Source organism: Balaenoptera ricei, chromosome 13, assembly GCF_028023285.1.
Source record: "Balaenoptera ricei isolate mBalRic1 chromosome 13, mBalRic1.hap2, whole genome shotgun sequence".
Classification (NCBI taxonomy): Eukaryota; Metazoa; Chordata; class Mammalia; order Artiodactyla; family Balaenopteridae; genus Balaenoptera; species Balaenoptera ricei.
The window spans coordinates 6,266,672-6,286,429 of NC_082651.1; the positions used below are offsets into that span (position 1 = coordinate 6,266,672).

Below are 19,758 nucleotides of genomic sequence, written 5' to 3' on the forward strand. Positions count from 1 at the left end.
CCATGTAATCATCTCAAATGTAAAATAATATTTCGGTTAAATTTCTTTTCTTTTTATTGGAGTATAGTTGCTTTACACTGCTATGTCAGTTTCCACTGTACAACAAAGTGAATCAGCCATATGTATACATATATACCCTCTTTTTTGGATTTCCTTCCCATTTCGGTCACCACAGAGTTCCCTGTGCTATACAGTAGGTTCTCATTAGTTACCTATTTCATACATAGTAGTGTATATATGTCAACCCCAATCTCCCAATTCATCCCACCCCCGCTTTCCCCCTTGGTGCCCATACGTTTGTCCTCTACATCTACATCTTATGCCTGCTCTGCAAATAAGTTCATCTGTACCATTTTTCTAGATTCCACGTATATGTGTTAATATACAATATTTGTTTTTCTCTTTCTGACTTACTTCACTCCGTATGACAGTCTCTAGGTCCATCCACATCTCTGCAAATAACACAGTTTCATTCCTTTTTATGGCTGAGTAATATTCCATTATATTACATTATATACGTACCACATCTCCTTTAACCATTCCACTGTTGATGGACATTTAGGTTGCTTCCATGTCCTGGCTATTGTAAATAGTGCCGCAATGAACATTGGGGTGCATGTATCTCCGGGTATATGCCCAGTAGTGGTATTGCTGGGTTATATGGTAGTTCTATTTTTAGTTTTTTAAGGAACCTCCATACTGTTCTCCTTAGTGGCTGTATCAATTTACATTCCCACCAACAGTGTAAGAGGGTTCCCTTTTCTCCTGGTTAAATTTCAACATCTCTTTCTGAGCAAATTAGAAAAAGAAAGAAATTTTCTTCAATCAACATTACACTTAGTGGTGAGATAATAGAAATATTCCAATTAGAAAGCCAGGAAGATACAGGAACGCTAGCTGTTACCACTCCTATTCAACAGCGCACTGGATATTCCTATGAGTCAAGCCAAGAAAAAGAAGTAAGAGATAAAGATCACAGGGACAAAAGTGGGAAAACTGCCTTGGTTTGTAGATGGGATGATAATCTATCTAGAAAATCCCAGAGGATCAACAGAAACACTATTAAAATTGAAAAAGAGTTCAGTAAGTGAGCCATACACAAAAATCAGCAGTTCCTACATACTAATAATAAGCAATTTAAAAACCCATGGGGGAAAAAACCCTTTCACATTAGCAACAACAAACACCTTATTATTGCATTGTAAGTTGACTTCCAATACAATGAAGACACATACAAAACCTTCAAGAAGTACCAAAAGAAACACCTAAATAAATGAACAGCAAATCTTGTTCTTAAATTGAGAGGCTCAATGCTTTAAAGATGTCAATGAGCTCATGAGTCTAAATCCAAAATGATTCTAAAAAAATATCCACTGGATATTTAGATGAAACTTGGCAAACTGACTCTGAAGTGCATCAGGAAGAGGAAACGACAAGAACAAATAAAATACTGAAGAACAAGGACAATGAGAGGGAATTGCCCTGTTAGGTGACAAAATAAACTGCAAAGCTCTTACAGGTAAAGTGGGATGCTAGTCATGCAGGGGTAGATAAGTTGAAAAACATCTGTTTATCCGTGGGAATTTATTACACCACCAAAGTGGCATTTCAAATTGTGGGGAAAGAATGATAAGATATTTGCTATCCAAGGGGGTAAATAACTTAGAGATCACTATCTGATATCATACACAAAAATAAATTTCAGATGAATTAAAAAAAGTTTTAAAGTAAAAACTTCTGAGCTTATTAGAAGGAAATAGTGAAGAATGTTTTTATCATCTTAACAATGAGGACAGATTTCCTAAGCAATTCAAAAAACCAGATGGGGTCCCTGGAGGCAGGTAGCAGGCCCCTGGCCAAGACCCAGCACTAGGAGATGCCCTGGAGGGACCTCCTCAGCTTTGTTCAAGACCCCACCCCCCAGCAGTGGGGTGTAGGTGGGTAGGCTTGAGCATTTCAGGAGGTGCACTTACCCAGGTGTGCTCACTTCAGCCACTTCTAAGCCCTGTTTCCCCAGCCTGGAATGTCCCCCAGGAAACTTACACCGTTTACCCCATAGCCCACTGGGAGAAAGATAAAACCAGACTGGTTAAAGGGTTCCGTGGCTTATGAAAAACTAGTGGTGCACAGGGCACCAGTGTAACCAGCACTGTCCCGTAGAACTTGCTGTGGTGAGGGAATCATTCTGTGTCTTCACTATCCAGTAGCCACTAGCCACATGCTACTATTGAACACTTTAAAATGTAGCTAGTATAACTGAGGAACTGAATGTCTTATTTTATTTTAATTAAGTGAAATTTAAATATAAAGAGCCACATGAGACTAGCGGTTACTGTATCGGACCAGGCAGATTTTTTTGGTTTTTGGTTTTTTTTTGGTTGTGCAGCAGGTGGGATCTTAGTTCCCCGACCAAGGACCAGGGATCAAACCTGTGGCCCCTGCAGTGGAAGGGCAGAGTCTTAACCACTGGACCAGCAGGGAAGCCCCCGGGCAGCTTTTAACCAATCTCAGCCTAAGCCTGCTGGGACCTCACTAAGGGCCCGCAGAGAGATGAGCACAGGCCAGGATTATTAGGGCTGGAACAAGGAGAGCCAGCAGAGGCTGTGTTAGTTTCCTATTAATGCCAAGACAAATGACCACAAATTTAGTGGCCTAAAACAACACAGAGTCATTATCTTACAGTTCTGGAAGTCAGAAGTCCAAGTCAGTCTTATTAGGCTAAAGTTAAGGTGTAGGCAGGAGTGGTTCCTTCCAGAGGATCTAGGGGAGAATCAATTCCTTGCCTTTTCCAACTTCTAGAGGTGCCTCCATTCCTTGGTTTATGGTCCCTTCCTTTCATCATCAAAGCCAACAGTTTATCATCTTCAAAATTTCTCTTTCTCTCTGACCTGTGCCTCTGTCATCACACCACCTTCTCTGACTCTGACCCTCCTGACTCCCTCTTATAAAGACCCATGTGATTACATTGGGTCCACCTGGGATAACCCGGAATCACCTCCTCGTCCTAAGATCCTTAATTTAATCACACCAACAAAGGCTCTTTTTCTGTGTAAGGTAACACATTCACAGGTTCCAGGAATTAGGACATAGACATCTTTGGGAGGCCATTACTGAGACTACCAGTGGGGTGACCAACATTTTCCATCACATTAGATCTGGAGTATTGACATCACCCTTGGAAGCTGACCTGGAGGTGGCCTCAGCCACAGAAGCGTCTGTGTTGGAGGAACTCTTGACTTCACGCTAGATACGGCGTGTTGGATTCAGCTCATGGTAGAGGGCGCGACACCCAAACTTCCTGGGGAGAAGGCTGCTGGGCCCATCAGAGAGAATCAGGGTCCCCGCCAAACGCCCTGAGGTTGGAGACAGAGCCCCATCCAGTTCTTGGGGAGGAGAGCCTAGCTGCAGCCTGGGGAGATGGGGGGATTTACATGAGGGGCAGGGTGGGAAAGTGGGGTGTCAGTGAGTAGAAACCTGAACATTATCTTCTGGACGTTGGAGAGTTATTGACTTTTTCGAGCTGGGAAGTTATATAAACAGAGCGATGTTTAAAGAAGATTAAGTTGGCAGTTGTGTGCAAGCAGGGCCCGGGGCTGGGGGTGAGGGGGTGAATAAACACAGGCACGTAATGATCAGTTTCGGAGGCAGCAGTGGGAGTGGGGAGGGCAGAAAATATGTGCAAGAAACATCCTGTCAAACAGAAAACGCACTAAAAATAGCACTGCTCCACTAAATCAAAAATGGCAGCAACATCTTAAATCATTTTGAAAAAAATGTTGGTTTTTACTGGTTTCTACTCTCAGTTTGTGTAATTGTAGCCTGTGAAATGGTTATGGCTATCGCCATACAATATATGTTTAGCAGGTATACATTAAGACCTTACTATATTCACTGTGTGGTTTTGTTTTTTTTATGTATTTTTGGCTGCGTTGGGTCTTCGTTGCTGCCCGCGGGCTTTCTCTAGTTGCGGCGAGCAGGGGCTACTCTTCGTTGCGGCGCGTGGGCTTCTCATTGTGGTGGCTTCTCTTGTGGAGCACGGGCTCTAGGCGCATGGGCTTCAGTAGTCGTGGCACGTGGGCTCAGCAGTTGTGGCTCGCAGGCTCTAGGGCGCAGGCTCAGTAGTTGTGGCGCACAGGCTTAGTTGCTCCGCGGCATGTGGGACCTTCCCGGACCAGGGCTCGAACCCGTGTCCCCTGCATTGGCAGATGGATTCTTAACCACTGCGCCACCAGCGAAGTCCCCACTGTGTTTTTTGTTTTTTTGTTTTTTTTAAAAACATAGTTCATCATTCAGTTATTTGACAGCATAATGTGACAGATATTTAAATTAGCACATATAGGATGTACGGCCCAGGATGGCTACTCCAGTAGTAGCAATAGATAGATATATTTTCACTATCAGAAGTTTTGACATTTACTACTTATCACCTTTAAAAAAAACGAGCCCTGCTGTAACTTAGCAGATGGCCCCTCTCTATGGCTTGCCTGCCATCTGGAATTTGTTTTGATAAATCCAGACATTAGGGATATGTTATCTTCCCAGCTAAATATAACGTTTAGTTCATTCGCCGGCAACCTATGCATTTCTTTCTCATGCTAAAAATAAACAGAGGACTGTCGCTAGAGCATGCATCCTGGTCACTGGGTATAAATCTCCAAAGACAAATCCATCCGTCTTTAGTGACCTAAGGACCAGCTTGGAAGGAGGGACCAGAGGAGGGTCTGAATAGGCTGGGATGTCACCCTGAGGACTTGTGGGTGGCTGAGTCCTGCAGGACAGGGGTTTTGAAATGTGTCATATCCTGCATCATTTAATGTGCTCGTGTCTCTAGACACTTAAAGATGCCTGGAAACCTATCTTTTACCTTTTCTTTAGAAAATTCTAATTTTTAAAGTTATACACATACATTAGAAAGTGAAATCTTTTTTTTTTTTTTTTTTTTTTTCCGTTGCACCGCACAGCACGTGGGATCTTAGTTCTCTGACCAGGGATCGAACCTGTGTCCCCTACATTGGAAGTGCAGAGTCTTAACCACTGGACCGCCAGGGAAGTCCCAGAAAGTGAAATCGCTGTATAAGCTTGTAACAAAAGCAGCAGCCCCCGTGCCAGCCTGCCCACCCTTGATTCCCATTTCAAGAGGTTCCTAGTTCCAACGAGTTTAGTTGTTTATTTTGACTTTTGCCTCCATATGTTGAAAATAACTTGCTTATGCTGCTATTTCTTGATTTTTTTCTGCTTTGATATTATCCTGTGTCTCCCTTCTGTGGAAGAAAAGAATTAGGTCTCATACATTATACTTTCCCTCCCAATAAAAATAAATATATTCTACTAAGTAGAAATCAGCATCTTGTATTTATGTTACTACGGCTATGGAAATATTACTCAAAGCTTAGCCATGTGGTGTACTATAATTAACTAAAATTAACTACATTTTCTTTCTTGTCCGACCTTTTTTTTTTTTTTTGCTTTTGCTTTCTTAAGAGAATAATAGCAGTCTTAATTTTTCTATTTAGATTTCGCTATGCCAATTACTAATTTATCTCAATTCTTATAAATCTCCCAGTATGTACATTGCCTCTCAATATGTTCAAATACAGTAGGTCATTTACCAATTTCATTTTTTCCCTTGAGGCCAGCCCTTCTGCAACCCTCTGTCCTCCTGTTCCTACTGGCCCTGGTGGCCTGCCGGCCTGACGCTCCACGGCCACAGCAAGCAGGACATCCCCACCGTCAGCATGGGGCCGCCCCACCCTCTCACCTGGGTCAGGGTACCTATTCCTGGATCCTCAGCTTGGATCGCGCCCTCATTTTGGCATAGCACAGCATTCCTTAAGAAAAGACGTGGGCGGTGACAGGTGAGGTTAAGTTTCAGAAATTTCCTTCTACCCTCACCCTCAACTGGCGTTTGGTAGAATTTTGGTTTTGAAATAATTTCCCCTGGAATTTTGAAGGCATAGAATCTTTGCCTTCTAGTTTCGAACGTCCCTATAAAGGACTCAGATCTACTCTTCCAAAACTTGCAAATAATTTCATCCAAGTTCATCAAAACTCATTACAAAAACAATAAAGTACATATAAATTATTGATTTTTCTTATTTTGTATGGATAGGTCTGGACATAAAGGCTTTCATGGGTGTAATTACTCTTAACAGGAAAAGGACTTCAGCTCCAGATCTTTTGGTGTCTACGCAGGACGTCATCTGAATTCTCGGAAAGTAGACAAAGGAGGGAAAAAGAAGAGTCTAGAACATGGATTTTAAAATGATATTAGGGGAAAACAGGTTCATAGCAACATCATTCACAGTAGCCCAAACTGGAAACAACACAAATGTCCATCAACAGAAGAACAATGAATAAAGAAAACATCCATACAATGGAACACTACTCAGAAATAAAGAGAAATGAACTGCTAATACATGCAACAACATGAGCTAACCTCAAAAGCATTGTGCAGCACAAAAGAAGCCAGACACAAAATAACGCAGACTGTATGATTCTTTTCATTTAAGTTCTAATCTATGGATATAGAAATCAGAACAATGGTTGCCTGTGTGGGTGGTGGTGAGGTAGTGAAGATTGGCTGAGAAGGGGTAGGAAGGCACTTTCTAGGGTAACAAACGTGTTCTAAATTTTATTGGAGTGGTGATTACGCAAGTGTATGTACTTTTATCAAAATCATCGAATTTATACTTAAGATCTATGCATTTCGCTCTATGTAAATTTTATCCTCCATAGTCTTTTTAACTGAAAAAAAGAAAATTAGCAAGACTTTCAAAAATATCTTCAGAATGCTCATGCTATGAGCAAAAACTTTCAAAAGTACCAAGATTTTAGCCCTTGCTTTCTCTGAAGCAGGGAAGCTCACTGTGGAGGTATTTCCTGCTAGAACACACAAGCCCGCCTCTGTTCCTGTTCCTATCTAATTTCTATTCATTCCTCAAAAACCAGTTCCAGGACCTGCCCAACTCCCCCTCTGTGTGGGGCGACACTCTCCATCTGTAAGCTGCCAGCCCCTCTTTTCATGCACTTACTGATTTAAATTTATATTTTGTATTCGAGCATAGTGGATTAACAATGTTCTGTTAGTTTCAGGTGTACAACAAAGTGATTCAGTTATACATATACACGTATCTATTCTTTCTCAAATTCTTTTCCCATTTAGGTTACTACAGAATATTGAGCAGAGTTCCCTGTGCCATACAGTAGGTCCTTGTTTGTTATCTACTTTAAATATAGCAGTGTGTACACGTCAATCCCAAACTCCTAATTTATCCCTGACCTCCACCCTTCCCCCCTGGTAACCATAAGTTTGTTCTCTAAGTTTGTGAGTCTGTTTCGGTTTTGTAAATAAGTTCATTTGTATCATTTTTTTTTTTTTTTTAGATTCCACATGTAAGCAATATCACATGAGATTTGTCTTTCTCTGTCTGACTTACTTCACTTGGTATGATCATCTCTAGGTCCATCCATGTTGCTGCAAATGGCATTATTTCATTCTTTTTTATGGCTGAGTAATATTCCATTGTATGTATCTACTACATCTTCTTTATCCATTCATTTGTCGATGGATGTTTAGGTTGCTTACACATCTTGGCTATTGTAAACAGTGCTACAATGAACATTGGGGTATCCTTTCAAACCATGTTTTTCTCCCGATATTTGCCCAGTAGTGGGATTGCTGAGTCATATGGTAGCTCTATTTTTAGTTTTTTAAGGAACCTCCATACTGTTCTCCATAGTGGCTGCACCAATTTACATTCCCACCATCAGTGTAAGAGGGTTCCCTTTTCTCCACACCCTCTCCAGCATTTACTGTTTGTAGATTTTTTGATGATGGCCATTCTGACTGGTGTGAGGTGATATCTCATTGTAGTTTTGATTTGCATTTCTCTAATAATTAGCAATGTTGAGCATTTTTTTCATGTGCCTCTTGGTCATCTGTATGTCTTCCTTAGAGAAATGTCTATTTAGGTCTTCTGCCCATTTTGGGGTTGGGTTGTTTGTTTTTTTGATATTGAGCCACATGAGCTGTTTGTAAATTTTGGAGACTAATCCCTTGTCGGTCGTATCCTTCTGAAACTCTTCCAAAAAATTGCAGAGGAAGGAATACTCCCAAACTCATTTTATGAAGCCACCATCACCCTGACACCAAAACCAGACAAAGATACTACAAAAAAAAGAAAATTATAGGCCAATATCATTCATTCATTTAATTCTCTTTATTGCCTCTAATAGTGTTAGGTATTGTATTATAATCCTCTTAAAATCTGCTCTTCTAGATTTTAAGCTCCCTGCTGTCCAGAAGTATGTTTTTTGCTTTCTTGAATTCCACAACAGTTTGCAACTACTCAGAGCGAACTTTCAGTAAATGTCGGTTGGCTTAAAGAGAGGAAGTTTGCATGAAATGGAGGGAAATGCTTGGGTCCTAGAATTGGAAAAGCAAGGGTGAAAATCCTGGATATGTAAACTTGGTCAAGTGAACCTCACTGAATTTGTTTTCTTCATGTCCAAAAATCAGATATTAAAACCTACTTCACAAGGTAGTGGGCAAAATAGAGAAATAGCATCTGAGGACATTGCTGTAGGGGCTAGCTCTTAGTAGATATTTAATAAATGTAATTATTTTTATTGATGGATATTTTAAAAGGGGGCGTTTCCTGAAATAAGGTCAGGGACCCCTAAGACCCAGTACTACCCTCACAAGAATGTTTCCAGCTTGGCTTGCTGCCCCTCTCTTTCCAGGTCCCTGACATTTGTGAAAGGATAACAGGAGTGGCCTTGGAGCAACGAGGGATGTGGGCATTTCCGTGGCCAGTGCCTCTGGCCATCCCCACAGTAGCAACTTGGGGACACTTCCCTTCATCTTGCCTAAGACACTTATTCTTGTCTCCAAACTTATCTCTTTGAATTTAATTCTTTCTTTATTTTCCTTCTAGACTTCTAAATCATGTTATGAAAATAGGGCTTCTTTTCATCAGTCCTCTTCCATGGCTCAGCTGGATGAAATTACTGAGTCAGCTAATACAGATGATCTCTAAAAAGAGTCCCAAGACACTTCATAAACATTAGTCAAATATAATGATGTTGTCTTCTTAAGTGTCACCTATAGGTCTTATGAAGAAACCACTCCTTCCCAGGTAGTGTACATGGGATTTAGTAATTGCTGATGCTCAAAAAGTGCCTGTTGAATTACTCAGCTAATGTTATCTGAGGATAAATATTTTCCTGTCCAATGAACAATACCCCCCCAAATGGGTCCTCATCTACTTTGAGGTCCTATGTTAATGGACTACTTGCTACCTTGGCACTTGCTCTCGGCACCAAACTTAGGAAGTAATGTCCTGAAAGAAACAGAACAGTAGTTAGATACAGTGTGGAAATGATGATTTTTAAAAAATTTATTCTATTGAAGTATAGTTGATTTACAATGTTGTGTTAATTTCGGCACAGCAGAGTGATTCAGTTATACATATATATTCTTTTTCATATTCTTTTCCATCATGGCTTATCCCAGGATATTGAATATAGTTCCCTGTGCTCTACAGTAGGACCTTGTTGTTTATCCATGCTATATATGTTTGCATCTGCTAATCCCAAACTCCCAGTCCAGGAAATGATGATTTTCATTGCTGATTTAAGTTGAAGCATTTGATTGGTTTAATGATTTTGATACAAGGACCGTCCAGAGTTTTGGCCCTTGCGTTTGCTTCTCGGCCATCACCATGACCTAGAGCATCATGAACTGGTGGGAGGAACAGTGGCTGGGCTTTGGAACCAGGCATGACTGGGTTTAAACCTGGGCTCTGCCACTTAGCAGCTGTGTGACCTCAGGCAAATTACCTAACTTTTCTGAGCCTCAGTTTCCTCGTCTGCAAATATCTATGTCAATGGGTCCCTGTGCAGACTGGGGGTTATATAGATAATAGTGTAGCACAGGACACATCGAAGGCCCTGAGTATATAATAGTTATAACACAATAATAATTTCCACCATTTTTTCCCCTCTCAATTAGTATTTAAGCTCCTTTATTTTTTTAATAATTTTTAAAAATATTTATTTATTCATTTGGTTGTGTCGGGTCTTAGTTGCTGCATGTGGGCTCCTTAGTTGGAGCATGTGAACTCTTAGCTGCAGCATGCATGTGAGATCTAGTTCCCTGGCCAGGGATCGAACCTCGGCCCCCTGCATTGGGAGCACGGAGTCTTAGCCACTGCGCCACCAGGGAAGTCCCAATTTCTACCATTTTAATGGGGATGACCACAACAAACCAACTGTCAGTGGTTCATTTGCACATCCTGTGCCCAGGGAAGCCACATAAGGTGCAAAATTACTTCACCGTGATGTGAGGAATCTACTGATATTGTATAGAGGTGGGTAATGTATAAACTTACATTTTTGTCATGGAACCTAGTTTGATACAGCTTAAGACATATACCTGTGTCCTGTTGCTTCTAGCCTGCTTCTTACACCAGAGGAGGTCGCCTCCTAACTCTAATATTTGATGTCAGAATCCTTTCCTGGTGGGATCCTGTACAACCCTTTGGAATGAGGTGAGATCTGCCCTCTGTCTAACCCCAGATGCCGGCTCAAGTGCTGACCGCCCCCCTCACTCTTCCATGTTTCCTTTCCTGAGTCCCTTGAGTTTGCTCCCACTCCTGTGACCCCGGGTAAGTCACCCCACCTTCCCTGGTCTGTTTCCTCATCCTTAAACGCTGTTATTGGGGTGGTCATATGATCCCAAGGAGAGCAATCTGAGAAGCACCGCGAACTCCAGCACTCTTTGACCCCGTGCTTGGTTTCCCGTAGGAGGAGATATGTTTACATAAAGAAGAACCTGCTTCATGAATTTCTATCTTTCCTCTAAAATTCTCCGAACGCTCACCAGCGCTCCCACCCTTCTCCTCAGCTGAAATCGAATCACCTTTTTCCAATTCTCATGTTGTCAGCAAGCTTTCCCCCACTTCACCAGGTCCTGACCCATAATTTCCTGTGTTCACCCATAGTACATTTCCTCTTGTTGTTTGCGTGCCAGCCAAATCATGGGCCATCAAGAATTTAATGCCGGAAATTCCATTCCTAACACACACTTGTCTAGTTTCTTATCTTTCCAAAAACCTCTTCTATATCCATCATCTTATTTCATCTTTGCAACAGCTCTACACGGTAAGATGCTTTCCTAGAACTGAAAGATGTAGAAACTGGGGTTCGGGCAGAGTCTAAAGCTCAGTAGCCAATAGGTGATAGGACCTAGATTAAAACCTGCATTCTCTAACACCAGTTACTTTTTTTTTTTTTTTAATATTTTTAAATTTATTTATTTGGCTGCACCAGGTCTTAGCTGCAGCATGTGGGATCTTTGTTGCAGCATTCGGGATCTAGTTCCCTGACCAGGGATTGAACCCTGGGCCCCCTGCATTGGGAGCGTGGAGTCTTAACCACTGGACCACCAGGGAAGTCCAACCAGCTACTTTTAAAATCTTCAAAACTTACATTTCCATATTCTGTCAATACACTAGGGCTTAGGATACCTTTTTTCCCCCATGTGTAACAAGATGCTTAGGACTTAGGATACTTCTTTTCATGTGTAAGCTTTGATTATTGCAATAAAATAGCTCATCAAATAGAGGTGAAGATGTGTGAGAATGCATCTTGCTTCTCAAAATGCTGACTGAGGTCTGTGGCTATTGAGAGCAGGGAGGGACCTCGGAAATCATTGAGTCCAACCCTGAACATTATACAAATGAGTCAACAAGACTCTACAGGAAGTGTGTCTTGCCCAGTGTCACAGGTCGAGTTTGACCACTACCAGCAGAGCTGTTGGGAAATGGGGGAAAAGGTAAATAAACCTCTGGGACCAGTGCACAGCCGACCAGCCCAAGGGTCCACTCCCTCCCACTGGAGAATCTGGTCTGTGGCGAACACACAATGCGCGAGGTAAGCAGGCTACCGAGGGGAAGAAAATTCTTGGATGAAAAGAAGACAGAGCTCAAGGCACTTCTGCTCTGGAAGCAGGGCCCTTGCATGTTTCCTGGTCACGCGCGTGGCCATTTCTCTCCAGGCTCCTGGATCTGGGACTCTGTCCCTGTAGACCTCGCTGGTCTCAGGGCTGCTTGCTCACCTACCCACCTGCCTCATACAGTCCTGTCTGCTTTTTCCAAATCCCCAGGCTCTGTGTGCTTTCCTGCTCCTCCCTGTAGGCCTTGGGTGCCCCTCAGCTGTCTGTGGGACAGACCCCTTCTCCCCCAGCCTCTACCTCGCGCTCCCCTGCTCCGCTCACCTCCCCTGGGCTCCGCGAGCCCTCTGCCGCTTCATCGGTGGAAAGAATCTAACAAAACCTACCTTGCAGGGCTGTAGAGTAGGACTGAATCCACACTGGCACAGCATCTGACCCAGAGGAAGCCCCAGATAAAGGCAGCTGTTGATCTGATTTGCCACGTCTGTGTCACCAGCCCGCAGCTGTCTGGAGGTTAAGGACCAGGTCAATCATTGTTGCATCCCCTGTGCCTGGGACATGCTCACTGCTTAACAAATGTCTACAGAACAGGATGGAGGAGAACCATCCTGGCAACTGTGGCCTGGAACATCTGTGCTCACAGTCTCAGTGGTTCCCAAGCGTTTGCTAGAGTGTTTTATTCCATCACAGCCACCAGCCGCATGTCTCGGCTCCTCTGGGTTATCGGGAGAGGAAGGGGTGACCTTCACGCAAGTTTTCCTTAAACCACGGTGAGAACAAATTAAAAAGGAGAAAACGAGCATCTTTATTGAGGGATGTTCTAGAATGTTGAAATAAGGATTTAGGAGGAAATTGTTAGAGCTGCTGCTTCACAGAGAGACGTTTGCTCAAGGGCCTGGTTCCACTCATGCTGCTGGTGTCAGGGCCCCGGTGAACTTGAGCTCTTTTCAGATGTGCAGGAGGCGGAGTGTGGGTTTCACACACATGTGACTTTTGACTCAGTTCAGAGACCAGGTTTGCTGAGGGGTTTCCAATTACCAGAAAAGTCTATCCCAGAGCTGCTTTTATGGTACGAGGGGTGGTAACACTGAAGCAGCACTGCCAAAACTCAGCCACGGCTCCCCCAGCCCACCCCTGGGTCATGCTCCTGGGGGCAGGGGAGTGGAGACCACGAGTGGCACCCAATCCCCGTGCTCCGGTTTTGGTTGACGACACAAAGGAGTGGGTGTGTGCAGGAGGGTCGGGTTTAGTCACTGGAAATAAAAACAACAGCAGTAAGCTTCAGCACTTGCTGTAACTACTATACATTTCTCAGTTCATCTCTAAATTTGGAAAGTGCTGTTTGCTTTTGCAAATCCTACCACTCTTTCCCGCCCCCTTTCACAAAGCCTTGGCCATCCTCTTGCCTGTTTCCCCGGGACATGCTCTCTGAGGCCCTGGAATGCTTAATCTGGTGCATCTCTTTGGGTACTTATCCTTTTCTGTCTTGCATTATTATTCTTTACATAAATCTCTGTGTTTCCCATCAGACTGTAACGTCAGAAGACGAAATCCCTTGGTTCTACCATGGCACACAGTACAGTGCCTTGGCTGTACCTGGCGGTGAGGTGTATGATAAACATTTCCTGAATGAACAACAAAGGAAAAAGTCAAGTAAAGTATATCTTGAAACGTCAAAAGCTACAAAAAGCTTAAAAAATTGTGGAAGGAAGGTCTCATGTAATCGTTGAAAAATAAAATTTACAAAGTGATTTGGAAAGCCGAGATAATGATTTTAGGAAGTGACTTAGGAAGTGCTCTTTTCTTTAAATATGCCTGGCTGATTTGTGACTCCCTCAAGGAAACGGACCATATTTTACAATCATTTTAAATCCCCACTGGCTAGCACACTTTTGGCCTAATTTTTTCTCTTTCGTTGTTTTAACGATGGAAACATCTTTACTTCTTTTGCTTATCAAAAAGTGGCATACGCTCAAAGTAAAATTTAAACAATATAGAAACAAAAAGTAAAAAGTGAAAGGTCTAACTAGGTCCATCTCCTAAGAGGTTATTTACTGATGTTGTCCACACTTTTAGTGCAATATGAATAACATATTTATTCATTCTATCTGTAATCTGCTTTTATAAACCATCAGAATGTTATGGCCTCTTTTGCACAGAGCACACAGATCTCTGTCATTCCATAGCTTTCTTTATTAACTCTTTTACAGTTGGAAATTGAGGCAGGTTTTAATTTTTGCTATTACAAACTACGCTGCAGTAAAACCCTTGTATATACATCTTTTTCAACAGAGTATTTCTCCGGTTACCCTCAAATGTGGGATTTATGGTCCCCAGGGTATGAACATTTAACATTTTGGTAGATACTGACAAATTTCCCTCCAAAAAGTTTTCTTCTGATTTATATCCCCAACCAGAATTGAGAAAACCTGTTGGGCTTACCTTTTAAGTCTTTCCTGGGCGTATGTTGGAAGACTTGCAGCCAACATGATTTTATTTTATTTTATTATTATTATTAGTTTTTAAATGTTTCCTCTTTATTTTATTTATTTATTTATTTTTGGCTGTGCTGGGTCTTCGTTTCTGTGCGTGGGCTTTCTCTAGTTGCGGCAAGCAGGGGCCACTCTTCATCGCGGTGCGCGTGCCTCTCACTATCGCGGCCTCTCTTGTTGCGGAGCACAGGCTCCAGACGCGCAGGCTCAGTAGTTGTGGCTCACGGGCCTAGTTGCTCCGCGGCATGTGGGATCTTCCCAGACCAGGGCTCGAACCTGTGTCCCCTGCATTGGCAGGCAGATTCTCAACCACTGCACCACCAGGGAAGCCCCCTTATTTTTTTATTATTATTATTTTTTAATTAATTAATTTATTTATTTATTCATTCAATTTTGGCTGCATTGGGTCTTCGTTGCTGTGTGCAGGCTTTTCTCTAGTCGCGGTGAGCGGGGGCTACTCTTCATTGCGGTGTGCGGGCTTCTCATTGAGATGGCTTCTCTTGTTGTGGAGCATGGGCTGTAGGCAAGTGGGCTTCAGTAGTTGTGGTACACAGGCTCAGTAGTTGTGGCTCGCGGGCTCTAGAGAGCAGGCTCAGTAGTTGTGGTGCACGGGCTTAGTTGCTCCACAGCATGTGAAATCTTCCCGGACGAGGGCTCAAACCCATGTCTCCTGCACTGGCAGGTGGATTCTTAACCACTGCGCCACCAGGGAAACCCCAATATGATTTTAAAATGATACTTTAGGGAGCTTGGGACTGACATATATACACTAATATGCATAAAATAGATAACTAATAAGTACCTGCTGTGTAAAAAATAATAAAATAAAATTCAAAAAAAAATGGATACTTTAGGTGCACAAAATACTCTATATTTTTCCAGGTATTTTTACATGGAATATGTATTCTCCTTTGACCTTCACAGGAGTCCATGATATAAGTAGGGAAGACCCAATTCCCTTCTGATTCCTGTTTTAGAATCTCAGCCAAAAAGACTGGCCCCGGGTTCACTGCAAGGCAATGGCCTCCCAGAGGCAGAGCCCTGGAACTGATTCTGTTTCTCTTCCCACAAGCTGGAAGGACCAGCCTTGAGAGGCTAGGAGGGCATGGCCTGGAGGTGAGGAGACTCCAAGGCTTCTGCAAGTCTTGAGTTTATGCCAAAGTGTAAAGAATGCCCTGATTGTGGTGTTCAGTTTCTTAGCTGAAATAAGTCCTCCTTTCTGACTGAGCCTAGTGGAGGGAGGAGGAGACAGGTGGCCTGGCTCTGGGAGGGTGGGGGGTGGAGCTTTCCTTCTATGTCATTCTCAGAAGGTCTCAATTTAGAGGCTGGGGAGAGAGCTGACCCAGGGAATTCTCACTGCTTTCTGCTTCCCTTAGTTAAGGTTTTTAATATTTTTTGGAAGTATAGTCCACTAATCCTTGGCAAAGAAAGAAAATAGCATCAATCAGTGCTATTGTTAAACAGAAATTTCACTGGCTATTGGGGGAGGGAGGGCTTTGATAGTCCCAGGCTACCTCACTTCTACATAGTAGCTTAGGCAGGAAAGTTTCTTTAGATTGAAGTCGGAATGGAAAGTTACAGATCCCAACATAGGACAGCAGACAAGGAAAGGTCGCAATCTTTGGAAAGAGCAATTCCTAGCTGCATGAATGTGTATGTGGACTAGACCTACACTGTCCAATAGTGTAGCCTCTGGCACCTGTGGCTATTGAGCACGTAAAATGTGCCCAGTATGACTGAAGGACTGAATTTTAAATTTAATTTTAGTATTTGAATTTAAAAACTGACGATTCAGTTACTAGATAACTTTGAAGTAATTTTCAAACAACTTGGGCATGTGAAAATACTTTTCAATGGTAAATTTTATGAAATCTAAAAACCAGTCAAGTGTTTCTGATGAAAATTTAGCATCTGAACTGAGATATGCTTTAAGTATGAAATATACACTGGCTTTCTACGGCTTAGTATGAAAAAGAGAACATAAAATGTCTCCATGATTTTTTTATATGGATTATATGTTGAAGTGATCATGTGTTGGAAATAGTGAATTAAATAAAATATAATATTAAAATTAATTTTACCTGTTTTGTGTTTTTACATTTTTTTAACATGGCTGCTAGAAAATGGGAAATTTCTTGGGCATTCACCCATTTGTTAATACATCAATAATGTATTTAACAAGACAAGGTTGTCCACTCTCACCACTATTATTCAACATAGTTTTGGAAGTTTTAGCCACAGCAATCAGAGAAGAAAAAGAAATAAAAGGAATCCAAATCGGAAAAGAAGAAGTAAAGCTGTCACTGTTTGCAGATGACACGATACTATACATAGATAATCCTAAAGATGCCACCAGAAAACTACTAGAGCTAATCAATGAATTTGGTAAAGTAGCAGGATACAAAATTAATGCACAGAAATCTCTTGCATTCCTATACACTAATGATGAAAAATCTGAAAGAGAAATTAAGGAAAAACTCCCATTTACCATTGCAACAAAAAGAATAAAATACCTAGGAATAAAGCTACTTAAGGAGACAAAAGACCTGTATGCAGAAGACTATAAGATACTGATGAAAGAAATCAAAGACGATACAAACATATGGAGAGATATACCATGTTCTTGGATTGGAAGAGTCAACATTGTGAAAATGACTATACTACCCAAAGCAATCTACAGATTCAATGCAATCCCTATCAAACTACCAATGGCATTTTTTACAGAACTAGAACAAAAAACTTCACAATTTGTATGGAAACACAAAAGACCCCGAATAGCCAAAGCAATCTTGAGAAAGAAAAACGGAGCTGGAGGAAGCGGGCTCCCTGACTTCAGACTACGCTACAAAGCTACAGTAATCAAGACAGTATGGTACTGGCACAAAAACAGAAATATAGATCAATGGAACAGGATAGAAAGCCCAGAGATAAACCCACGCACATATGGTCACCTTATTTTTGATAAGGGAGGCAAGAATATACAATGGAGAAAATACAGCCTCTTCAGTAAGTGGTGCTAGGAAAACTGGACAGCTATATGTAAAAGAATGAAATTAGAAGACTCCTTATCACCATACACAAAAATAAACTCAAAATGGATTAAAGACCTAAATGTAAGTCCAGACACTATAAAACTCTTAGAGGAAACCGTAGGCAGAACACTCTATGACATAAATCACAGCAAGATCCTTTTTGACCCACCTCCTAGAGAAATGGAAATAAAAACAAAAATAAACAAATGGGACCTAATGAAACTTAAAAGCTTTTGCACAGCAAAGGAAACCATAAACAAGACGAAAAGACAACCCTCAGAATAGGAGAAAATATTTGCAAATGAAGCAACTGACAGAGGATTAATCTCCAAAATTTACAAGCAACTCATGCAGCTCAATATCAAAAAAACAAACAACCCAACCCAAGAATGGGCAGAAGACCTAAACAGATATTTCTCCAGAGAAGATATACAGATTGCCAACAAACACATGAAAGGATGCTCAACATCACTAATCATTAGAGAAATGCAAATCAAAACTACAGTGAGGTATCACCTCACACCAGTCAGAATGGCCATCATCAAAAAATCTACAAACAGTCAATGCTGGAGAGGGTGTGGAGAAAAGGGAACTCTCTTGCACTGTTTGTGGGAATGTAAATTGATACAGCCACTATGGAGAACAGTATGGAGGTTCCTTAAAAAACTAAAAATAGAACTACCATACAAGCCAGCAATACCACTACTGGGCATATACCCTGAGAAAACCATAATTCAAAAAGAGTCATGTACCACAATGTTCATTGCAGCTCTATTTACAATAACCAGGACATGGAACCAACCTAAGTGTCCATCGACAGATGAATGGATAAAGAACATATGGCACATATATACAATGGAATATTACTCAGCCATGAAAACAAATGAAATTGATTTATTTGTAGTGAGGTGGATGGACCTAGAGATTGTCATACAGAATGAAGTAAGTCAGAAAGAGAAAAATAGCTCTTTTCACTCTCAGACATGGGCACACCGCAGAAGGATGTTATTATCAAGTCAGATGCACCCGATACCCTATTAGTGGAGAAGCATCCAGATTATATAGCATCCTATGGCTCAAAGAAAGATGTATACGAATACTGTATGTCTGAATATTTGAGAATGAGTGGCATCTATTGGGGTCTGACTGTAATGGGTCTCATGGGACAGCTACATTGCATGAATAGAGAAGAAATGCTGACATTTATTAAGTCTTCTCAACACGAGTGTGGTGGAATACGTGCTAGTATTGGACATGATCCTCATCTTCTGTACACTCTTAGTGCTGTCCAGATTCTTACTATGATAGTATTAATGTTACTGATGTAAATAAAGTTGTAGAATATGTTCAGAGTCTACAGAAAGAAGATGGTTCTTTTGCTGAAGATACTTGGGGAGAAATAGATACAAGATTCTCTTTTTGTGTGGTGGCACCTTTGGCTCTGTTGGGGAAGCTGGATGCTATTAATGTGGAAAAGGCAATCGAATTTGTTTTATCATGTATGAACTTTGATGGTGGATTTGGTTACAGGCCAGGTTCTGAATCCCACGCTGGGCAGATCTATTGTTGCACAGGATTCCTGGCTATTACTAGTCAGTTGCATCGAGTAAATTCTGATTTGCTCGGTTGGTGGCTTTGTGAACGACAGCTTCCATCAGGTGGACTCAATGGAAGGCCAGAGAAGTTACCAGATGTATGCTATTCTTGGTGGGTGTTGGCTTCCCTAAAGATAATTGGAAGGCTTCATTGGATTGACAGAGAGAAACTGCGCAGTTTCATTTTAGCATGTCAAGATGAAGAAACGGGAGGATTTGCGGACAGGCCAGGAGATATGGTAGATCCTTTTCGTACTCTATTTGGAATTGCTGGATTGTCACTTTTGGGAGAAGAACAGATTAAACCTGTTAGCCTTGTTTTTTGCATGCCTGAAGAAATACTACGGATAGTGAATGTTCAACCTGAACTAGTGAGCTAGATTAGATCCCTTGATGCAAAAGTTGCTTAGTGTAGTTTTATTGTTTTAACATTTCAGTATTTGAAGTGCTTCACAAACTTTATGACTGCATGTTAATATTTTGTACATGAATCATGTTGATTTTAATAAATTATATAATTACACATATTATAAACTAAAGACCTTTATTGTATCTTCAGCTTTCTGTTTTCTTCTGGAATGCTGTTATTCTGAGTGTAATATTTTGTTTATGCTTCAGTGTATTTGTTATCTTGTTTGTCCCCATAACAGCAAACTGAGCTGAACTTTATTTAGCTGATGAAGTCT

At 41.5% G+C, this 19,758-nt stretch overlaps 1 protein-coding gene across 1 annotated transcript; it reads left to right on the top strand.

The window, feature by feature from the left end:
- Nucleotides 1-18,460: 18,460 nt before the first annotated feature.
- On the top strand, nucleotides 18,461-19,452 carry LOC132376839 (geranylgeranyl transferase type-2 subunit beta-like). Its single transcript, XM_059942714.1, is given in 2 exon segments — nucleotides 18,461-18,773; nucleotides 18,776-19,452. Coding segments are annotated over 2 exon segments (990 nt in total).
- The last annotated feature ends 306 nt before the right edge of the window (nucleotides 19,453-19,758 follow it).